Here is a 22,623-nt window from a genome sequence, read left to right on the forward strand (position 1 = left end):
AATAACAATAAAAGAGTAAAACAAAATAACATTGAGAAAAGGTGTAAAGTTAAAATGATATAACTATATAATATAAATTATACTTTTCATATCCATTTCCTAGTACCTATATTAGATATATATATTAATATTAATAACCATGCCTTTGCTTTTTCGTACAAGGTGGTTGGGTGGGTTAGTTGCATTGATGTGGGGCTAATTAGGTTCCTCCATTTATATCTTTAATTTTCTTTATGACCGGGATTACATATGTTGTGTAGTGTTCTTGTGTTGTTCTATTGCTTAGTACTTCGTGAGGCTTTTGGAGGTCAATTTCATGATTATGCTGTCTACATCGAGTCCTGAGAGTCCATCGCTCCCTTTCTAGTATAGGGCAGTCGTTGATCATATGCCACACATTTTGAGATGTGTTCCTGTCACATGGACAACAGTCATCATCCCTCAATTTAAATCTTTTTAGATAAGCTCGCAACGTTCCGTGGCCTGTTAGAATCTGTGTGAGTTCGTGTGATATTTTTAAGTTCCTGCCAAGAGTGATGGCAGAGTTTATATTTTTGGAATAAATTTCTGCGTTATTGATCCTGTGGCGGATGTTGTGTATCTGTGGTTCCATAGCTCTATTGTGTCTTCGTTTAGTTTTTGTATTGCGTTTGAAGTCCCCTGAATACCTGAAAAGTACTTAACTCTACGACTACATTACCCCTTTGGATTTATATACTTATTCTCTATCTTGGGTACTCAATATTTAGGTATATATTATATCAATGTTGAAGAGTGGAGGTAGGCTGTTAATTATCGACATAAATAGTGCACAGTAATCTTTGTCATTCATACTTATTTGTTTTCATTGAACTAATAATACAATTTGCAGATGGTACTGGTTAGTTTTTAAAATTCAACTAAACCCTCCCTAAGCCAAACCACAATATTGTAGGTATGCTATGGGCGATCCGACGAAATGGTGCATACTTTTTGCAAGAAAATGCACGTGTAAACACGCATTACCGTGCAAGTTGCAATATTGTATGGATCGATCAAAATAGTTCAGAAGCTTCTGAATTTCACGCAGTAGTTAGTAGTAGTTGGTACTTACATGACGTATGCTCAAGAAAAACCATAGTGGTGAACCTGCCGGAAAAAAATGAACTACACCGCTCAAAGCATCTTTGACGTTTACCAAAATTTTCACAACCCATCAATTAGCACTATTCAATGACAACAACACATCTCGCATACTTTGTAAACAGTTATTATCGCGATAGTTTAATTTACACACTGTCTGTGCCAGTAAATCCATGCACGTGTACAGGCGCTATTACCTAATAAAACCTAATAAACTTATTATAGAAAGTACTTACCTTCTAGAATAATTAGATATTAATGTACCTATACTAATATGTTATTTACTCGTTGCCCTTTTTGCGACAAGCCGCGATGATGTCATTGATATGAATAAATTAATCATACAAAGAGGTCACGTTATGGATTAGTTTAGATATTCTGTGATAGTGTTAGCAATAACTAGTTTCCATCCCAAGATTTCTAAAACTGCCTAACACAGAAGTGGCAATAACATCTTTTAATGCACTACTAAACATTTTAGTGTCATTTCATATGCAATATCTCATAAATGTCCTAACAGGGACACATGTTTCGTAGAATAGCACTTATCGTAAGATGAATATGGGATTACTTAAGCCGACTTAAGTAGTTGTGGCAATGCTTAAGTCTACGCAAGAGATGATTTAATATTTTTTTCAACATACTAGTTGCAATCGTTATATCGTCGCTATAGGATTGGTTTGTCGAATATCTGTTTTTGTCGAAATTGACCTTTTAATGCAGAATGACTTTTTGTATCTAAATGGACTAAGCCATCCTTTTCTTTAAATTGCTTGTAATGAATACAGCATTCATATGCTGTTAAAACAACAATTTAAATGTGTCCATATATTTAAATTTAAACGGCTCTCGACAATATGTCGGTAGACTGGAGACTGGTAGTTTTGGGTGGGAATGGGACGATTTGGCACCGCGAACTGGCCTCCGCCGATTGGCCTCCGGTAATTGGCCGCCGGTACAATCGGACGCCGGCCCAATTGGACGCCGACCCAATTCGACGCCGACCCAATTGGCCTCCGGGTGATTGGACGCCGCAGAGTTGAATTAAATGCGCAAAGGAATAGACGTACGTTACGATTTGTTGGAGTAAATAAGCAAGTCAGTTTAATATGCTTCTATCTTCTCAGTAGTTGTACCTTATGGGAATGGGACGATTTGGCACCGCGAACTGGCCTCCGCCGATTGGCCTCCGGTAATTGGCCGCCGGTACAATCGGACGCCAGCCCAATTGGACGCCGACCCAATTCGACGCTGACCCAATTGGCCTCCGGGAGGATTAGACGCCGCACAATTGAATTAAATGCGCAAAGGAATAGACGTACGTTACGATTTGTTGGAGTAAATAAGCAAGTCAGTTTAATATGCTTCTATCTTCTCAGTAGTCGTACCTTATACATTTCGCGCTTGACACATTTTTAATATAGATTGAGAATAATTATTATGCCTTATGATGTTTATTAAAAGAAAATAATTCTTTCCTCGTTAAAACTTAAAGATGTGCATAATCAATTAATTTATTGTCTATACATGGGTACCTACTTATTTATATTTTCAACAAATATTAAAAATAATGTTATATGTTAGAATGATAATCACATTATATTTCAGCGTTTTATCGACTTAATATTATAATAAAGCTTAGACATGTATATTATTATGCATAAATGCGTATTTTAAGATAGTATGAAATTACAAACAAAATATTAGGTAAGTTATCTGCTAAGTATAAATGTGTAAGTAGTTTGATTGATAAACTACTTAGTACTGGGTGCCGGACGAAATCCCGAAGGCCGAAATCCCGAATGGCCGAAATCCCGAAAGCCTGAATCCCGAAAGCCGAAATCCCGAATACCGAAATCCTGAACGCTGAAATCCCGAATGGCCGGAATCCTGAAGGCCGAAATACCAAAAAATAAAAAAAATTCAAACATCAATAATTGCGCAATTTTTGCAAGAGACACAAAACCCATTTTTTGCGGAAATATAAAAAAAAATGTAAAATACAAACATCAATAATTGCGCAATCGTGAATTGCGCAATTTTTGCAAGAGCCACAAAATCCGTTCGTTCTACAAAAAAAAATTTGCGCAATCGGAAAAACCCATTTTCCGCAAAAATTGGATTTGTCTCTCTTACTAAAATTGCACTCACGATTGCGCAATTATTGATGTTTGTATTTTACATTTTTTATATTTCCACAAAAAATGGGTTTTTGTCTCTCTTGCACAACAAATAATAAAAATAATGTTGGATGTTAGAATGAAAATTACATTATATTTCAGCGTTTTATCGACTTAATATTATAATAAAGCTTAAACATGTATATTATTATGCATAAATGCGTATTTTAAGATAGTATGAAATTACAAACAAAATATTAAGTAAGTTATCTGCTAAGTGTAAATGTTTCAGTAGTTTGATTAATAAACTACTTAGGTACTGGGTGCCGGACGAAATCCCGATGGCCGAAATCCCGAATGGCCGAAATCCCGAAAGCCTAATTCCCGAAAGCCGAAATCCCGAAAGCCGAAATCCCGAATACCAAAATCCCGAACGCTGAAATACCGAATGGCCGGAATCCCGAAGGCCGAAATCCCGAAAAATAAAAAAAAATACAAACATCAATAATTGCGCAATTTTTGCAAGAGACACAAAAACCCATTTTTTGTGGAAATATAAAAAAATGTAAAATAAAAACGTCAATAATTGCGCTATCGTGAATTGCGGAAAATGGGGTTTTACGATTGCGCAATTTTTTCAGGAGAGACCAATTTGAAGAACGAATGGATTTTGTGTCTCTTGCAAAAATTGCGCAATTCACGAGTGCGCAATCATTGGCGTTTGTATTTTACATTTTTTTTATATTTCCACAAAAAATGGGTTTTTGTGTCTCTTGCAAAAATTGCGCAATTATTGATGTTTGTATTTTTTTTATTTTTCGGGATTTCGGCCTTCGGGATTCCGGCCATTCGGGATTTCAGCGTTCGGGATTTCGGTATTCGGGATTTCAGCTTTCGGGATTTCAGCTTTCGGGATTTCGGCTTTCGGGAATTAGGCTTTCGGGATTTCAGCCATTCAGGATTTCGTCCGGCACCCAGTACCTAAGTAGTTTATCAATCAAACTACTGAAACATTTATACTTAGCAGATAACTTACTTAATATTTTGTTTTTAATTTCATACTATCTTAAAATACGCATTTATGCATAATAATATACATGTTTAAGCTTTATTATAATATTAAGTCGATAAAACGCTGAAATATAATGTAATTTTCATTCTAACATCTAACATTATTTTTAATATTTGTTGTAAATATAAATAAGTACCCATGAATAGACAATAAATTAATTGATTATGCACATCTTTAAGTTTTAGCGAGGCAAGAATTATTTTCTTTTAATAAACATCATAAAGCATAATAATTATTCTCAATCTATATTAAAAATGTGTCAAGCGCAAAATGTATAAGGTACAACTACTGAGAAGATAGAAGCATATTAAACTGACTTGCTTATTTACTCCAACAAATCGTAACGTACGTCTATTCCTTTGCGCATTTAATTCAACTCTGCGGCGTCCAATCTCCCGGAGGCCAATTGGGTCGGCGTTGAATTGGGTCGGCGTCCAATTGGGCCTGCGTCCGATTGTACCGGCGGCCAATTACCGGAAGCCAATCGGCGGAGGCCAGTTCGCGGTGCCAAATCGTCCTAGACCCGTTTTGGGTAGCCTCCAGGGAAGGCGAAGCAGAGAAAGAGCGTCTGCGCGATGGAGCGACCAAGTGAAACAGCTGACTGGGGGCACCATCCATTCTGCCCTGAGAGAAGCGGAAGATCGAGAAGGATGGAAAATCTTGGTCGTTCAAAGGATGGCAAAATTTAAATGTGGTCACGATCCTCAGCCATGAGTGCACGACCAAGAAGAAGAGTATTTAAATATAGGATAATGACATTTGTTTTTCATCTCCTGAACATTTGCCATTTGGTCTATTCGACAAACCAATCCTACAGTGACGATATGAAGAACAGTGGACTGTATTAGTGGGCGGGGAAGAAATTTCGAAGGAGGGATATATTGGCACTACCCCTCAAGATAAAATTACTGATCCATCATAAAACAGACATCGTATACAAATGGTATTCCTACACTTAAACTCATTTTCATCGTGAAACAGTTTTCCGGTACGTGTAGTAGATTACATAATATCGTACCTTCTCTGAATTTGATAATTAGAAGTTGTTTTTTTGACGTTTTGTATGACACTTGATCCCATTTTGCCAGTGTGCAACCAATTATAATTGCTTAGGATTTGCAATAAAATTAACAATATAGTCAATGTATAATTGCTACAAATATAAAGGTTGCTACAATATAAAAATCTCTGTATAATAGTCTTTATTAAACCTGAATGAAAAATTAAATTATGGCATTTAAAAAAAGGTAAAAATTATTGTAAATATAGTTACATTATCAAAATAATCGCTGTACAAAATACTGTTTAAAAGTTGGAGTGCTGTGTGAAGGTCGAAAATGATAAATTTGAGGTACCTACCTAGTTATCTTTTGGAGCTTAGTTTAGATAATCTGTAGATTTTGTAAGATAAACTTAATATAATATGTCATTATGATCCAAGGGTCTTTTCTTATCTAAGAAATGAATATTATTTAATGACTACATAACATATATTAATATCATAAAAGAGCATTGTTGTTAACTTTGTAGGGTTAACGTTGACAATAAGCCATTTTTGGTACATAATGGTCGTGGTTATAGCAACTTTTCCAATTATTATTTTGTCAGCACACGCATTAAATCTTCATTTTTCATCAAATTTAACTGATTTTGGTCAAATATATTCGGTGAATTATTTAATGGAGTTTGCAAGTGATTTGTAATTTCGAGGATTTTGAGTTCCTCTACCTTGATATATATTTTATAATAGTTTTTAATAATAATATTATCTGAACATCTATTATTTCCTATTCAAAAAATATATGATAACAAATAGCAAACCACCTAATAAATTTAAGTAGGTGTAAAAATTAACCATTGTTTATAGCACCAGTACCAAGCACATACTTAATTACCAAAATCTTCAAATTTAACTGTTTGCCACTACTTTTAATATAAACATTAAAATTCTTTTCTTTCCCAATATAATTTATATTGTTCCTACATTACAAATCAACAGCCACTAGAGATTTTTGATACAATTATTTTCAGGTAGGCATAATTCAATTTTTTTCCTTTGTGGATCTATCTGTTTTATCTTACCCCACAGTACAATCCTTATCAGTACTACTACATATTCAATTATTCAAATAAATTTGTTTGAAAATATTTCCGTTAAGTATATTTTGAATACTCCATCATTACGTTACATCTGCTGATATGTTATTATTTCTCATATTTCACAAACAAACATACATATTTCTTTTACCCAAAACAATATATCAATTATATTATATGAGAAGTTCCTGAATAATAATTGAGTTAGCCGAAAAACCTCTTTTAATATTGTTATAAAAGGATAAATACACAACAAAGAGAACGCATAATAAATAATTTTACTTCTCATATCTGTGGAGGTAGGATGGTCTATATATGAATAATATTACATATATGTACGAAACCGCAGTAGATAAATGACTAATATACTAACAGTGTTAAAATTGCGGGAAACATTATTTTATTGCTACAGTGATAAGTGTTATAACACTTTTATTAGATATTTGTTTATCATTTAACTTAGTAATCATTTATGATGAAAATAACGCTAATGTATCAAAAATAAATAAATAGGAAAGATGAAATACATAAGTGTACCCCAACATTGTATTTATTGTTCGTTGTGTCAATGAAATTTTATTTAAGGGGGGACATGCTCGTCGAAGGTCAAAATTGAGTTTTTATTGTATTTTCAAACCATGATCCTGGACACTCCTTAAACGTTGTAGATAATCTATTTATATAATTTTGAAGCCTTATTATCCTTTATAGTTATTTTAAACATTTGATGACTTCATAAAGTATTTTTGTTACATAAAATAGTATTCTTTTAAACCTCTCGCTCTAATGTTTTAGAATATAGTCATATTTCGGTACATAACTGTGCAGTGGTGTTAAGATTTTTTACATTTATTAATTTTTAAACGCATTTATAAAACCATTGGCATAATTTATTGCGAGATAATTTTTGTAAAATATTCACGATAAAAAATTATATTGATAATCTCTGTGATCCCAAATTTGACAAGAATTAGGCATTTTATTATTCAAAAATCGGCAAGATTAACACATTTTAAGATGATTCTAAAGATATTTATTATAAGCTATGTCCTTGACCATTCAAGTGTGATAAACATCTTATGAATAATGATTGCTTTATAATAATTATTGACCTAAGAATAAGGTAGTGTTTTTTTGAAATACGCCATTTCTTTTGTCATTCCCCAGTGGTTAAGCTACAACATACGGCCGTAGCCATAAATTGACAAACTATAATTGAAATAGGGAGTAAAATGATATTGACGCGCGTGTTTGAACATGTACCTAACCGAATTTTTTTTTATTTTTTTTTAAACGGTACATGTTCAAACACGCGCGTCAATATCATTTTACTCCCTATTTCAATTATAGTTTGTCAATTTATGGCTACGGCCGTATGTTGTAGCTTAACTACTGGGGAATGACAAAAGAAATAGCGTATTTCAAAAAAACACTACCCTATTCTTAGGTCAATAATTATTATAAAGCAATCATTATTCATAAGATGTTTATCACACTTGAATGGTCAAAGACATAGCTTATAATAAATACCTTTAGAATCATCTTCAAATGTGTTAATCTTGCCGATTTTTTGAATAATTAAATGCCTAATTCTTGTCAAATTTGGGATCACAGAGATTATCAATATATTTTTTTATCGTGAATATTTCACAAAAATTATCTCGTAATAAATTATGCTAATGGTTTTATAAATGCGTTTAAAAATTAATAAATGTAAAAAATTTTAACACCACTGCGCAGTTATGTACCGAAATATGACTATATTCTAAAACATTAGAGCGAGAGGTTTAAAAGAATACTATTTTATGTAACAAAAATACTTTATGCAGTCATCAAATGTTTAAAATAACTATAAAGGATAATAAGGCTTCAAAATTATTTAAATAGATTATCTACAACGTTTAAGGAGTGTCCAGGATCATGGTTTGAAAATACAATAAAAACTCAATTTTGACCTTCGACGAGCATGTCCCCCCTTAACGTTTTTATTTTATAAGGGGGGTTCATGTCTAAGCGGTAATGTCTGGGCGGTTTTTGGTTCGGGTGATTTTGTCGGGACCCCCGCCATGTTCGGTGGATGTACGTAACAGCTTATAACAAGGGTGCGAGAACAGTGGAGGAAGCTAGAAGAGTATTGACCCCAGCTGACGGTTATCGGAGTACAATTTTATAACAATGAACTATACTACAATTTGTCATTTTTATTATTTTTATACTTCAACTACTTATATACATTTATTTGAAGCTTTTTATTGAAGGATTGTTTGAAATAATTGATGTTTTTGTTTTCACAAAAATACTCTGTGTCATGTTCAATGTTAAATGCCAATTTACATAATTATTATTTTTCATGGGGGGTTAATTTTAATGTGTTTTATCCTAGATGTAATTATCCTAGAATCGTATTTGAAAAATCCGTAAAACGATTGTCACTTGAAACCACACCAATCGCTTACCGGGCGAATGCTTTACTGTAATGTTCTCTTAATACGAATAATTATTATTAGGCCAGTGCTCATTTGTACTTTTGTTTTTTTGCCTAATGTATAAGTTCGGAAATTGAAAGAATAATAATACTCACTCCGATAGTAAAAGATGTGAGTACAAAACCCACTCGGCTATTTTTTTTTAATAGGTATGCTTTTGAGGTTTTCGAGAATAATATCATTTCATTCAAAGTAATAAACAATAATTACAAGATAAAAAGAACTTTTTATATACCACGTTTTTAAATTTTCTGTTGAATCATATAAACTTGACAATTCTACGTATTAATAATTTAGGACAAATAAGGCAATTGTCAACAAATCATTTTTTTTGCTATTTCGCAACAAACAAACAAATATAGAATACTGAAATGTCATTTTGATTTCCATAGTAACGCACGTATATATTAATAATTTAGTTGCTAGGACCACCCCCTTAGCAACCAATAATGGTGGATTGGATTACGGATTTCTTCCGAATTAACTTGTTATACAAAGAAAAAAGAGTGAAATAATTACTAGATAAAAAGAAATATTTATATACAACGTTTTTAAATTTTCTGTTGAATCATATAAACTTGACTTGACTAGCTTAAACGATCAAAAAATGTACTTGATAGAAATACTGAATAATGAAATGGCATTTCATATTGATTTATATAGTAACGCACGTATATATTATTTAATAATTTAGTTGCTAGGACCCCCTAGCAACCAATAATGGTATCGAAATAACTTTTCATACAAAACAGAATTAACTGTAAATGAATTCAATTCTACTTAAAGATGGTTAAAAGTATTAAAAGAATACATTGGCATCGTGTTCTGATATATTCTTAAAGTTTCAAATAGTCGGGAAGTTAGTTAAAAATCGATTGCAAGATTTGTACTGGATAAACAATCACCGAATAAACAAGAATACGAGCTATGAAAAACGTGGTAATAAAAAATATCTTTCTTTATCATATGACGATATAATTAAACCACAGTAAAATTTTATGTGCATTTTAAATTTTATTGGACTTACTGTGGGGTCAAACCGCAAAGGTTCAGCTTGAATTGCAAGATTAACTTTTGCTCTCTGCGTTTGAACTATTTCAAAATTTAACCTTATTTCTGGTACAGTGACCAAAATGTGCCTATGGACGGGTGTATGTAATTAATTAAATTTTAATATGAATTTATATTTTTACAATTATTATTATTCTACCTCCTGTTGGGCAAATGAAAATAATTTGTATTACAGTAAGGCTGTCAAGGAAAATCATTTGTAGATATTCCGTATAATACACGTTTATTCTCTTCTTGGTCGTACACTGATGGCTGAAGATCATTACCACATTTCAATTTCGTCATCCTTTGAGCGACCAAGACTTTCCATCCTTGTCCATCTTCCGCTTCTCTCAGGGCAGAATGGATGGTGCCCCCAGTCAGCTCTTTCACTTGGTTGCTCCAGCGCGCAGACGCTATTCTCTGCTTTGCCTTCCCTGTAAGCCACCTAAAACCACCAGTCTCTCCAAGTTGTCCGGTCCGCGACTAACAATATGTCCAAAAAACTGCAGAATTCGTCTCAGACATATTAATTGTCGAGAGACGTTCCTTTATCTTCAATCTCTGGATGATTGACTGGTTCATCCTGTGCTCCATCCAAGAAATACGAAGCATTCGGCGCCAACACCACATCTCAAAGGCATCAATTGCCTTCCGCTGCCTTGCCTTCAGGGTCCACGACTCGACTCCGTATAGAAATATCGAGAACACTAATGTTTGCACAAGCATCATTTTTGTGGCAATCGAAATTCCCCGATCCTTCCATATAGTGGTGTGACGTGTCATCGAATTTTTTTGCAATCTCTGTGCGCCTTCTTATTTCCGCTTCACATCCGCCCTTTTCACTAATGGTCGATCCCAGATATATAAACTCGTCGACTGTTTCGAGGTTTTGGAGTGTAGGTACTTGCTGTTGGTAGAAGGTTAGCCCGATCTACAACCATTAACTTGGTCTAATTCCTATTAATAACTAGGCCGTTTTTGTGACTCTCTTCCTCTATCCGGTGTAGCAGCTCTGTGAGTTCTCTTTCATCAGCAGCGATTAGTGTAGTATCATTTGCGAAACTTAAGTTGTTTATTTTATAGCCACCATTTGTTATTCCGCCTTCCCAATGATTTAGGGCTCTTCGCATTATATGCTCTCCATATTTATTGAAAAACACAATATGTAAATATTTTAAATGATTGACAAGATTGCCGGCGAAGGGTGAATGCTACTGAAACCGTGGGTGAAGGGTTTATACTCTATGTCTGTAAAATTCATATGTTGTTTTTCAATGTGTCTGGATCCAGAGGATGAATTTTATACATAGGTAGAAAAAGTTATAAAAATATCTGATAAAAAACCAATTATATTCCGACATATCGCAATCGTATCATGTCGTTTATATTCATAAACAATAATTTTCTCTCTTCTTTATGATAATCTGATGGCATTATATTTTAAATTTGAAAAGATCATTATTTATTAAATGGTAGGCAATAGTAAAATTATAGTTTATTACATTTAAAAAAAATAGTATTCTTATAATCTTGTGCATGCGTTGTACATTCTTTTAAAGGTACAGTGCATAGATAAACCGCCATAAAATCTATATCATTATCCTTAGAAATTGTTTTAAAAAAAACTCGTATCTTTTTGTAGCGGATGTAAATTATCTGGAAAGGACAATTGGTTTTTTTTTGGCCGCCACCTCCGCAATTTATATCTTTTTTATTCTCTGAATTTGGTTTTCTATTTTTATTTTGTTGGCAGTACATTCTTTTTTCCCACATATGTCGTCAAACACCGAATCCACAATCTCTCTTTCTTCAGTAAAAATTACCCACCGCCATTAAAATTGTGTTAAATGTCAGGGTATAATGGAATTGTCATGCAATTTAAAAAACGGACATTTAAGCTTTCCGAGACTAATAATTTATTATCCATTGCAATTAACTTCTTCCCAAATTTATAAATAATGTTCTATTCCAGAATTTTTTGCATATTTATACAAAAAAAAAACAAATTATTTTGAAAATGAAATAAGATGTATTTTACCTGATCTACTAGAGATAGATACCTACCAAGAAATATACAGAAAAATACGAAGCTTCCAATTGAAGATCTTGGCATAAAAACATCAAATGTCCACTTTTTTCCATTTTCATTTTATTGCATTTCTATATTCCCTGTGTATGATTACATACAACTGTGCAAAGATACATTTTTAAAAAAAATTATAAGTCCCTCAAATCTGCTCTCGAAAATATGCCACTTTTCTAAAAACCGCAATAGTCCAGGCATTTTTGTGTGAAAACAGCAAAGGTCCAGTAGTTCTACACTTTTATCACCAGGCGGCGTTAGTAATGTTAGTATACATTCCATACAATTTAGTGTCTGAGCTGTCAAATTATCCTTGATTCGTTTATTAATGCTTTTTATAACGTTTTCTAATGATTGTTTTTATATTTTATCATGAATATTCCTAGCAAGACATCTGAAACGTCTCGAAAGAGAAAAATTAACAAAACTATGCAACGTTTTTACCAAATAACGGTGACTTTCATTATTATTCAGTTTGATGCAATAAGGAAAATTCTGGGCCCTTCATTATAAAATCTAAAGAGACCGGAGAAAAATTTTTTTTTAATATGAAATATAGGTTAAAACTTTGACATTTTTCTGTAAAAATTTGTAGGCTAGTTATAATGTACAAAATAGACCAGGCTAGTAAGGGAGAAGTGCTTTGCGAACATTTCAGTTTCTCTCTAGGCTGTGGGATTGATTCAATGTAGTGAATAAAAATCAAATGCAAGTCACGATTGCATTTAAAACAACATATGGTGGATTAGTTCCATTGAAAGTAGCTTAATAAAAAAATATTTTAAAATTAGCTAAATATTTACAAAACCCAATAAATGTAACGTTTAATTTGCTGATAGTGAAGGTGTCAGACGAGGCTCATCGGTTTTCTTTTTTCATGTTAACTATCAATTCATGGTAGAAATCCATTGTGTTAATGATTTAATTTATTAAAACACATTTTTTTAGTACTTGTTCCACTTTTAATAAATAAATCTGGATAGGTTTCGTCCACCTTATAGGGACATTTTCAACTGTTGAAAACAGTTGGCAGAAAAACAGAGGCGGACGAAACCGGTACAGATTTATTTATTAAAAGTGGAATAAGTAGATACTAAAAAAATGTGTTTTATTAAATTAAATCAATAATAATAATATGAAGCTAATCAGTATTAACCCGCACATGATTAAAACATTTTTTCAAATATTTAATTCTTGATTTTTTAGAAACATTGAAGTCGTTTGTTAATAGGTAAATAATATGTCCAAACCTTATTAAAAGTTGTATTATGATCAAAAAATAACAGAAATATGTATTCTTTATTTTATTTAATAAAATTATAGTTTTAGTCATACTATTTACATTTCGATCTTTTCAATTTTGCAATAAAAACAACAAATGTCCAAAAATTGTGTAAAAACAGCAAATGTCACACTCATTCTTTTTTAAATATCTATTTAACCGAAATACATTTAATATTTTTTTTACATTCATATAGTGCATATACGGTTTCTCTATAATTTCTCATTGTCAAATTAATAAAATTTCTTTTGATAACCAAGATATTATGTTTTTACCCTCTCCTGAAAAAAAAGTGTTTTGTGACATTTGCTGTTTTTATGCCAAGATCTTCAATTTTATATATTTTTTAGAATTTACATTTTTAAATGTTTAATTAATAAATGCGAAGGTATCTAAAAACATTAAAAAGATATAATTACAAGATAAAAAGAACTTTTTATATAAGTACCACGTTTTTAAATTTTCAAATTTTAAATCATATAAACTTGACAATTCTATGTATTAATAAATATGTTTTTTTGTACTTGATAGAAATACTGAATAAATATAGAATACTGAAATGTCATTTTCACATTTCATATTGATTTCCATAGTAACGCACGTATATATTAATAATTTAGTTGCTAGAACCCCCTTAGAAACCAATAATAGTGTTTTACTTTTTACGAATTTTTTCCGAAAAAACTTTCCATACAAAACAGAATTAACTGAAAATGAATTCAATTCTGCTTAAAGATGTCTAAAAGTATTAAAAGAATGCATTGTCATCGTGTTCTGATATATTCTAAATGTTTCAAATGTTTATCTAGTCGGAAAAATCGACTGCAATTGCAACATTGGACAAACAAGAATACGAGCTAATAAAAACGTGGTAAATTAGGTTTTATTTATAGTCATAGATAAACTTTACTAATAATTAAAAAAAAAAGCGTTACAAAATGTGGATTCAATAAAGAATCCCTCTGTAATCATGTTTGATATTAAAATTTAATTAATCAATTAGTATTCTCTAATATACTTGTAGAAAATGTTTTTTACTAATTGTTCATTATTTTAATGTTTTTATATTTATTAAAAAAATAACATCGATTTTTATAAAAAAAATACAACGTTTTGTAGGTACCTATAACATGAAACTCATTCTATTTATACAAACTTTTTTAAAATAAAATTATGAAAAAAATGTTTCAAATTGAAAGCTTTGTATTTTCTGCTATGCCTCTGGTACCTACGTTTGGACGGTAATTGGAGTATTCACCGTTAATATTTTTCCAGTTTAAATATCTTTTATTTTTAATTAAGTTAAAATGTTTTATTTGCCGATGGCATTAACAGTAGGTACATGTATTTTAATATTTATATAAATATGTAGTATTAAGTATAATAATAATATACTTAATTAATACCTATGTGGAGTTATGAGTAGTTAGTGAAGCTGAGAAAATGTGGCGCTTGGCGACGGCCCGTATTTTTATTACAAATTTAATTGTGCCATAATTCGGATAAAAGAAAAATACGTCAATAACATTTTTATTTTTTTAAATTATAATTTTAAAATTAAACTTATATTAAATTGTAAAAAACAATCCGTTCACTAAATTCCTTTGATATAGGTAATATTATTTTCAAATATTAACATTGTCTGTATGAAAGAATGACAATAAAATTTTTATTATTCCATATTAGTATTCTATTTTATTTTGGAATTTAATTATTTTGTGACATTTCTACCTCAGAGGGACAATTGATTATTAAATTTAGATGACACGTGAGTAACAATGCGTGATTTTTTTTATGAATGACACGTCATATAAATCTAATATGTTTCGGCCTTTGTCTTCTAATCCCATTGTATTATTCCACAATGTAAATTGATAATTTTACAAAATATTTACGTCGCATTTTTATTAAATTTTAAAAGTTTTAAAAAAATCATAGTGTGAGTACTCTACCGATATTTTCCTAAAGTTTTATAATAAAGAATTTTCTTTGAAACAGGTATCTGCTTTGCCGAGTAGGAGGTCGAGCAATTAGCGCCAGAGACTGCAGAGGGACATCCGTTTCGCTTTCAGTTGCCAACAAACATAATGCCACACAACTCCGTGGGATGGCGTTAGCTGAATTCAAAAGGTATTATTAATCCTAGGAAAATATTACTGAAAACATTAATTATTTTTAGAGTGTATTATAATTTGACCGCTTTCTATATTTTGTATTGAAAATAATGATCAGAAAAATCATTCAATACAATTTAGTTGAATTTACGAGAATACTATTGTGATTTGGAAGCAGGTTGAATGTAGCACGATATTTTAAAAGAATATACAATACTTTATAGCAAATAATAATCTCAGTTTCAAAAAGAACATCACTTTGATCTACGAATAAGATTTTTTCTATAATATCGCCGTAAAATTATTTCTATCCTACCAGAGACACCTAGCGGGAAATTCGAAGTTTTTAATTTTAGACAATATTCATTGATATAATTTGCATTTTGAAGTGTTTTAATTTATCAATATGTATTTATCTAGAAACAATTAAAAATATGTATTATATAATGTTAAACATAAAGTCACAATTAAAAAACCTACTATGTTTATCATTGCTATGTGCTTCTGGCATAGCCCCCACATCCTGAAGCGGGCCCCCAGGCTAGGATCTTTGGCGGGCCCCCCTACCTATCGCTAAGGATAAAGGCACTGAGATGCTCTACAGTAGCGTTTTCTAAATGGTGTACTCGGTAAAATTAATGTGTATATTTAGTGTTTTTTTGTATCTTTTAATACATCCATTTGAATTGTGGAGTTGTCGAGAATCGATACACAATAAAAAATTGTATCGTACAAGCACATAATTTTAAATAATAACGTTACTGAAGGAAAATAGCGCCTTTTTTTACTATAAGAGCAAATTTGTGATGCGTGTTTATCTCACTTATCTGGTCGAGTCGCCACGCCGGGCCCCTCCTGAGTCCGGGCACCCAGGCTAGAGCCCTGTTAGCCTCCCCCCATGTGGGGGCTATGGCCTCTGGTATGTAGAGGATTCGCCTTAAGATGTATTTCCATCATGACATAAAGAAATAGGCTCGCCACAAGAGCCTATTTCACCCCTTACGAAATCCAGAAAAGCTGCCCCCCCCCCTTCTCCAACCCAAAATACATGATAGTTTTCAAGAACGCAACAACCAAAAAGTCAATACAATATACTCGTATATTCTTATATTTCCTCAAATATTTATTATCAACTAGCATCTGGGTTGTTGTACACATTATAAAAAAAATGTCCACCGGCCGGTAAGGCTAAGTTTTTTAAATGTTCAATATCTCGATGGGGGATGCTTATACTATCAGAGGCGAAAAGAGGCACCTAACGGAAAAATACGAAGCTTGCAATTTGAGATTTTTTTTGATAATTTACAATTTCAACTGTAGTAATTAATAAATATGTATCTGAAAACACTAAAGAGATTTTTTATTTTTTTATAAATTTAAAGATAAACTGGCAATTGTAAAAAAATGTAATAAAATGTGAATTCGTTGCAGGGTCAAATCTTATTATTACATTATATTTTATGGCCATATTTATTATTAAAATTTAGTTTATTAAGTTTTAGATTTTATGTGGTGTAGATTTTTGACTAATTCATCGTTTTTATATTTTTTATATATATTTTAAAAAACATCGATTTAAAAAAATATATAAATGTGTATAACTTGAAATCCTTTTTATTTATATCAAATTTTATTTTAGGCATGGTCACAATATTGAAGCTCGAGTTGATATAAATAAAAAGGATTTCAAGTTATACACATTTATATTTTTATAAAAATCGATGTTTTTTAAAATATATATAAAAATATTAAAACGATGAATTAGTCAAAAATCTACACCACATAAAATCTAAAACTTAATAAACTAAATTTTAATTATAATTATGACCATTAAATATAATGCAATAATAAGATTTGACCCTGCAAAGAATTCACATTTTATTACATTTTTTTACAATTGTAAGTTTATCTTAAAGTTTAAAAAAAAATAAAAAATCTTTTTAATGTTTTCGGATACATATTTATTAAATAATACAGTTGAAATTGTAAATTATCAAAAAAAAATCTCAAATTGCAAGCTTCGTATATTTCCGCTAGGTTCTCTGCTGGCATGCGTCTCCCCCTTATACTATCAGAGGCGAAAAGAGGCACCTAACGGAAAAATACGAAGCTTGCAATTTGAGATTTTTTTTTGATAATTTACAATTTAAACTGTAGTAATTAATAAATATTTATATGAAAACACTAAAAAGATTTTTATTTTTTTCTTAATTTAAAGATAAACTGGCAATTGTAAAAAAAATTAATAAAATGTGAATTCGTTGCAGGGTCAAATCTTATTATTACATTATATTTTAAGGCCATATTTATTATTAAAATTTAGTTTAATAATTTTTATAAAAATATTAATGTGTATAACTTGAAATCCTTTTTATTTATATCAAATTTTATTTTAGGCATGGTCCCAATATTGAAGCTCGATTTGATATAAATAATAAGGATTTCAAGTTATGCACATTTATATTTTTATAAAAATCGATGTTTTTTAAAATATATATAAAAATATTAAAACGATGAATTAGTCGAAAATCTACACGAAAGAAAATCTGACACTTAATAAACTAAATTTTAATAATAAGTATGGCCATAAAATATAATGTAATAATAAGATTTGACCATGCAACGAATTCACATTTTTTTACAATTGCCAGTTTATCTCTAAATTAAAAAATAAATAAAATCTTTTCAATGTTTTCAGATATATATTTATTAATTAGTACAGTTGAAATTGTAAATTATCAAAAAAATCTCAAATTGCAAGCTTAGAAATTTTCCGCTAGGTTCTCTGCTGGCGTGCCTCTCCCCCTTTAGAAATTGTATTTATCAATACAATAAAGCACATTTAAAAAAATGTCCCTTGTTATATTTTAAATTAGGGTAACCGTACCTTCATACATGGTATTACTATTTCCTTTTACCTTGACACCAGAAAATGCATTACAATTTTATAAGTCAATAATAATAGAAATATATTATAAATAAATAAATAAAGATAATGACAGGGAAAACCACAAGTGAGCTCCTCGCGGATATTGCAATAATTTTATTTCAAAACAAGGATGTGGAAAATAGATAACAAAGTATACCGTCATTAAAGGAAGGTTATAGGATACAAAACCGCAGTCTTTTTAATTATAGTCTACTGATTAATAACATAATCGTTATATCAAATTTTGAGGTATTTTTAAAGAAACAAAGCGATAAAATTAAGTAATTTCCAAAGGATTGAATATTTACTACTTTGTTTTTATAACATTTTATTCCGAAACAAAAATTTTATTAATTAATTGTTGTACGATACAAAAAGACAAAATGATCAAAAATATAAATAACTAAAAATAATATGTCTATGAAAACTAACCGTATAATTAATATTATTTACAATCCCTATGTTACATTATGTAACTTTGTTCTTTATCGTAGTTTACATTAACAATTAAAACAAAATATATAATTTAAACACTCTCCAGTGGGTCTTTTCTGTACACAAGGTGGCTATTGGTGGTTATCTACGGTAGTTTATCATATTTATGTATTGAGGTTTCAATTGTTACAATAAGTTAGCCGTCTAAACTGTGATACGCCACACTTTACCATCATCATTGTTAAATCATAAACATCATAACCCAGATCAAGAGATAGTTTTCAAATGAGGTAAACTCCATTACTTTCATTCCTCCTTCCCAGTGGCGTCTATAGTGACGTAGAAGCCCCACACTACTGATTTTCAGGCCCCTTAAGATAAAAAATTAATAATCTAATTAAAATTTTGGTTGGTAAGGGGTCCTAGCAACTAAATTATTAAATAATATATACGTGCGTTACTATGGAAATCAATATGAAATGACATTTAATTATTCAGTATTTCTATCAACTACAATTTTTTTTTTGATCGTTTAAGCTAGTCAAGTCAAGTTTATATTATGATTCAACAAAAAATTTACAAACGTTGTATATAAAAAGTTCTTTTTATCTTGTAATTATTTCACTCAGGTTGTGAGAAATATGCATATTTTTTCAAATTTCAATATAACTTAATAACCGAGTGGCATATATTTTTAACTATTCAAAGGCCCCTTTTAAATTTCTTACGAATTGTTGCTTCATATTCCGTTAGGAAAACGCACCTCTGCTCCTTTCTAAAATGTTTGCATTTATTTACTAAGCAAAAAACATCGACTCCCTGATCACTTTCATAATGTATCGCATTTAACAAGATGGAATTTGCCTTTGTGCTTACGTGATTAGGTAGTTAAAATGAATTTGACGCTATTTGAAAATAAACCTGACTGGATTTCTCCACTATCGTAATTTTGTTCTGAAAATCATAAAATATAATATCAAGCTTTCTCAAAATGATTGTGGTTACCTTATGGTACTATGTAAATTAATAAAGCTACATAGAATAAGCATTAGCATTGATTTTGATGACTGGATTTTATTTTTCGAAATATTACACTAGATTTCAGATTTCTAAAGTACCACATCGTGGACATTCTGACAATATGGCCTATCTGACATATTTACTGAAATTAATGTTTTGTATCCATTTAATGTCAAAAAATCGTGCGGATCTTTTGCAATTTGTCCTATGTGTTAAAATAAATATTTATAAAGTTATAGGGAAAAAACAATTTGGCCTATTACAACATTAAATAAAATTGGCGGCAAAATGACCTATCTAGCAACATTCTTATGACAGCTGCGTTGTTAATGTGTGCTCTTCGTTGTATTTTAATAAATTTCATTCATGGATAAAAAAAACGGTACTGTTCGGTTAAAGCGGATACAGCGGAAAACGCATTTTGAAAATAGCCGATAAACTGGATTATTTGTTAGGTTAACCTTACCAAACCTAACCTAACCTAACCTCACCTAACTAACCTAACCTAACCCAACCTAACCTAACCTAAACTAACCCAAACTAACAAATAATCCAGTTTATCGGCTATTTTCAAAATGCGTTTTCCGCTGTATCCGCTTTAACCGAACAGTACCAAAAAAACTAATAGTTTCATATAAAATATATTTTTAAATTAGTTTTTTCGTTCTCCTGAACAGTTAGCTATTTTGCAGGTAGAACAGATTGCCAGATCGCTCACGACATATTATTATATAAATTCGTTTATTTTCGTTCTATATTCGTATTGTTGATTTTCCCAGGTTGAGATTCCCAATGGTTATAATATTATAGAATTTAATAGATAACTAATAAATCTAATTTAAAAACCTATAACTGGATAAAACAAATAATGATTGATATCCATATAAAATCAAAGCATATGTACATCGATTAATATTAAGTGAAATATATCGTCAAATAATGTGGAAAAGCCATATATACCCTTATTCGACTTAAAATCGTAAAACACCCATAAATACGCTTAATTTTTCAATTAACATTGCTGTTGATTTCCTATGTGAAAAGTGATATATTATCAAACAATATCATATGAATTAAAAATGTTCACCGTCAAATTACACGATTTCCAGAAAAACATATTATTCTAAATGGTTGCGTGCACTGATTTTGCTGAACTACTTTACTGAAAGCTTCATTAAATGTGAATCTATTACTGTCCACAACAATGAAATATCTACTATTGGACGTACATTAATAATATAATGTATAACTAACTAACTGTCTTGTCAAGAAACATGGATTATAATTTCAATTATTATTGTATTCAGGTTCATTAATTTTATGATATGATGTCATCATATTTTCGGTAAATTTTGAACATGTCACCCCTCATCATCCCATTTATTCCCCCCCCCCCCCACCATCTTTGTCTAAATTATCATATCCATGTCACGTTTTCATCTAATTTTCTGAAAAAAGAGTTCCCATTTTCTACAACCCTCCCCCCTTTGTCACAAAGTGTTACATTAAATTAGACTCATATCCTTTTAGGCGTAACATCATACATGGACGATTTATTTAAGCCTTAATTTTTTTTGTTACTGTACAATAATATAATAAGCCTTCAGAATGTTACTATAAGATTTATTATTATAGAAAAAACACAATTTTTGATAAAATCTCAGAAATAGTCATGCTTATTTATTAGAAAATATTCTAGAAAAAAGTTTGACCAAGTGGGACTCGATCTCACGTCTTTCACTTTTAGGTCAAGTGTTTTTGGATATTTGATTTTTGTTTGATGATGATGATGATGTTTCTGAAGTTTTACAAAATTGTGATTTTTTTTAAAATATTGTAATAAAAACCTTGACAATATTTAATATTTTAAAATATTGCTTAATACTTTGGACGCTGAAGACGCACATGCGCGTAATGACCAGGCGGCCGATCGATGTAATTAACGTGCATTTTAAAGGTGCTAATTAAAAAAATATTATATAGTCAGCAGCGAATAAGTTAATTTAAAAAAAAAATTTCACCGATTTTTTCCTATTATCGTATTGAATCTTTAAAAAATTACTAAAACACGCATGAGTGCATCGCAACCTAAATTTAGATAGGTGGTTACTCTTGATAAATTATTGTCAGTCCTAAAAAACCGTTCAACTATTTTTGTCACCTATTGCACTTTATTTAGATTCGGCTCGAGGTACATTGGATGTAGGTTTCTAGTACATTATATTCGATGTAATAATATATAGATAAGTTACTTATTAAATATAAAATATATGCCTACTTATTCAGAAACGTCCGTGTATTATAAGACACCATAATTATTGATTATCATTATTTCTAGTATGTTACGGAGATCGAGGAGTACCTCATATGAAGCTGACAATTCTTTGCAATCATAAATATTTATTTTATAACAGTATTTTTTTGTTTTAGGGAAAGTAATGACCGTCAGATGGCAGCAATGAACGCTACTCGAAATGGCAGATTGGAGGAACAGAAGCGGTCTTCGGGAAACATGTGAGGACAATCCTTTAGCTGGCAAGAGTACGACTGAAAATTGCCGGCCGAGTCGAAAAACATTTCAATATGAGTGGTATAGATAACAGTCTGAGTGAAGTGAAATAACTGATAAACTGATTCAATAAACAATTTTCAAAAATAAGTGTGATGAAATGAAACTATCAAAAGTAAAATGGCTGAAAGAAATATACTAATTTTACGCAGTGAGAAGCATTTATTTAATATTTTGCGATATTTTTTCTCAGAATAATTTATCTATTACAATTTATAAGTATATGACGATGACAGTTATT

The 22,623-nt window shown here is 30.7% G+C and overlaps 1 protein-coding gene across 1 annotated transcript in view; it reads left to right on the forward strand.

Moving 5' to 3' along the window:
• Positions 1-22,331, forward strand: part of LOC147068559 (neuropeptide CCHamide-1 receptor-like) — a 122,326-nt gene extending 99,995 nt beyond the window's left edge. The window contains exons 7-8 of the mRNA XM_085953000.1: positions 15,314-15,445; positions 22,244-22,331. Of these exons, the coding sequence (XP_085809126.1) occupies positions 15,314-15,445; positions 22,244-22,331 (220 nt within the window). The remainder of the gene's footprint in view (positions 1-15,313; positions 15,446-22,243) is intronic.
• The last annotated feature ends 292 nt before the right edge of the window (positions 22,332-22,623 follow it).

Source organism: Rhyacophila brunnea, unplaced genomic scaffold, assembly GCF_057557595.1.
Source record: "Rhyacophila brunnea isolate RB1 unplaced genomic scaffold, BYU_Rbru_1.0 scaffold_3, whole genome shotgun sequence".
Lineage (NCBI taxonomy): Eukaryota > Metazoa > Arthropoda > Insecta > Trichoptera > Rhyacophilidae > Rhyacophila > Rhyacophila brunnea.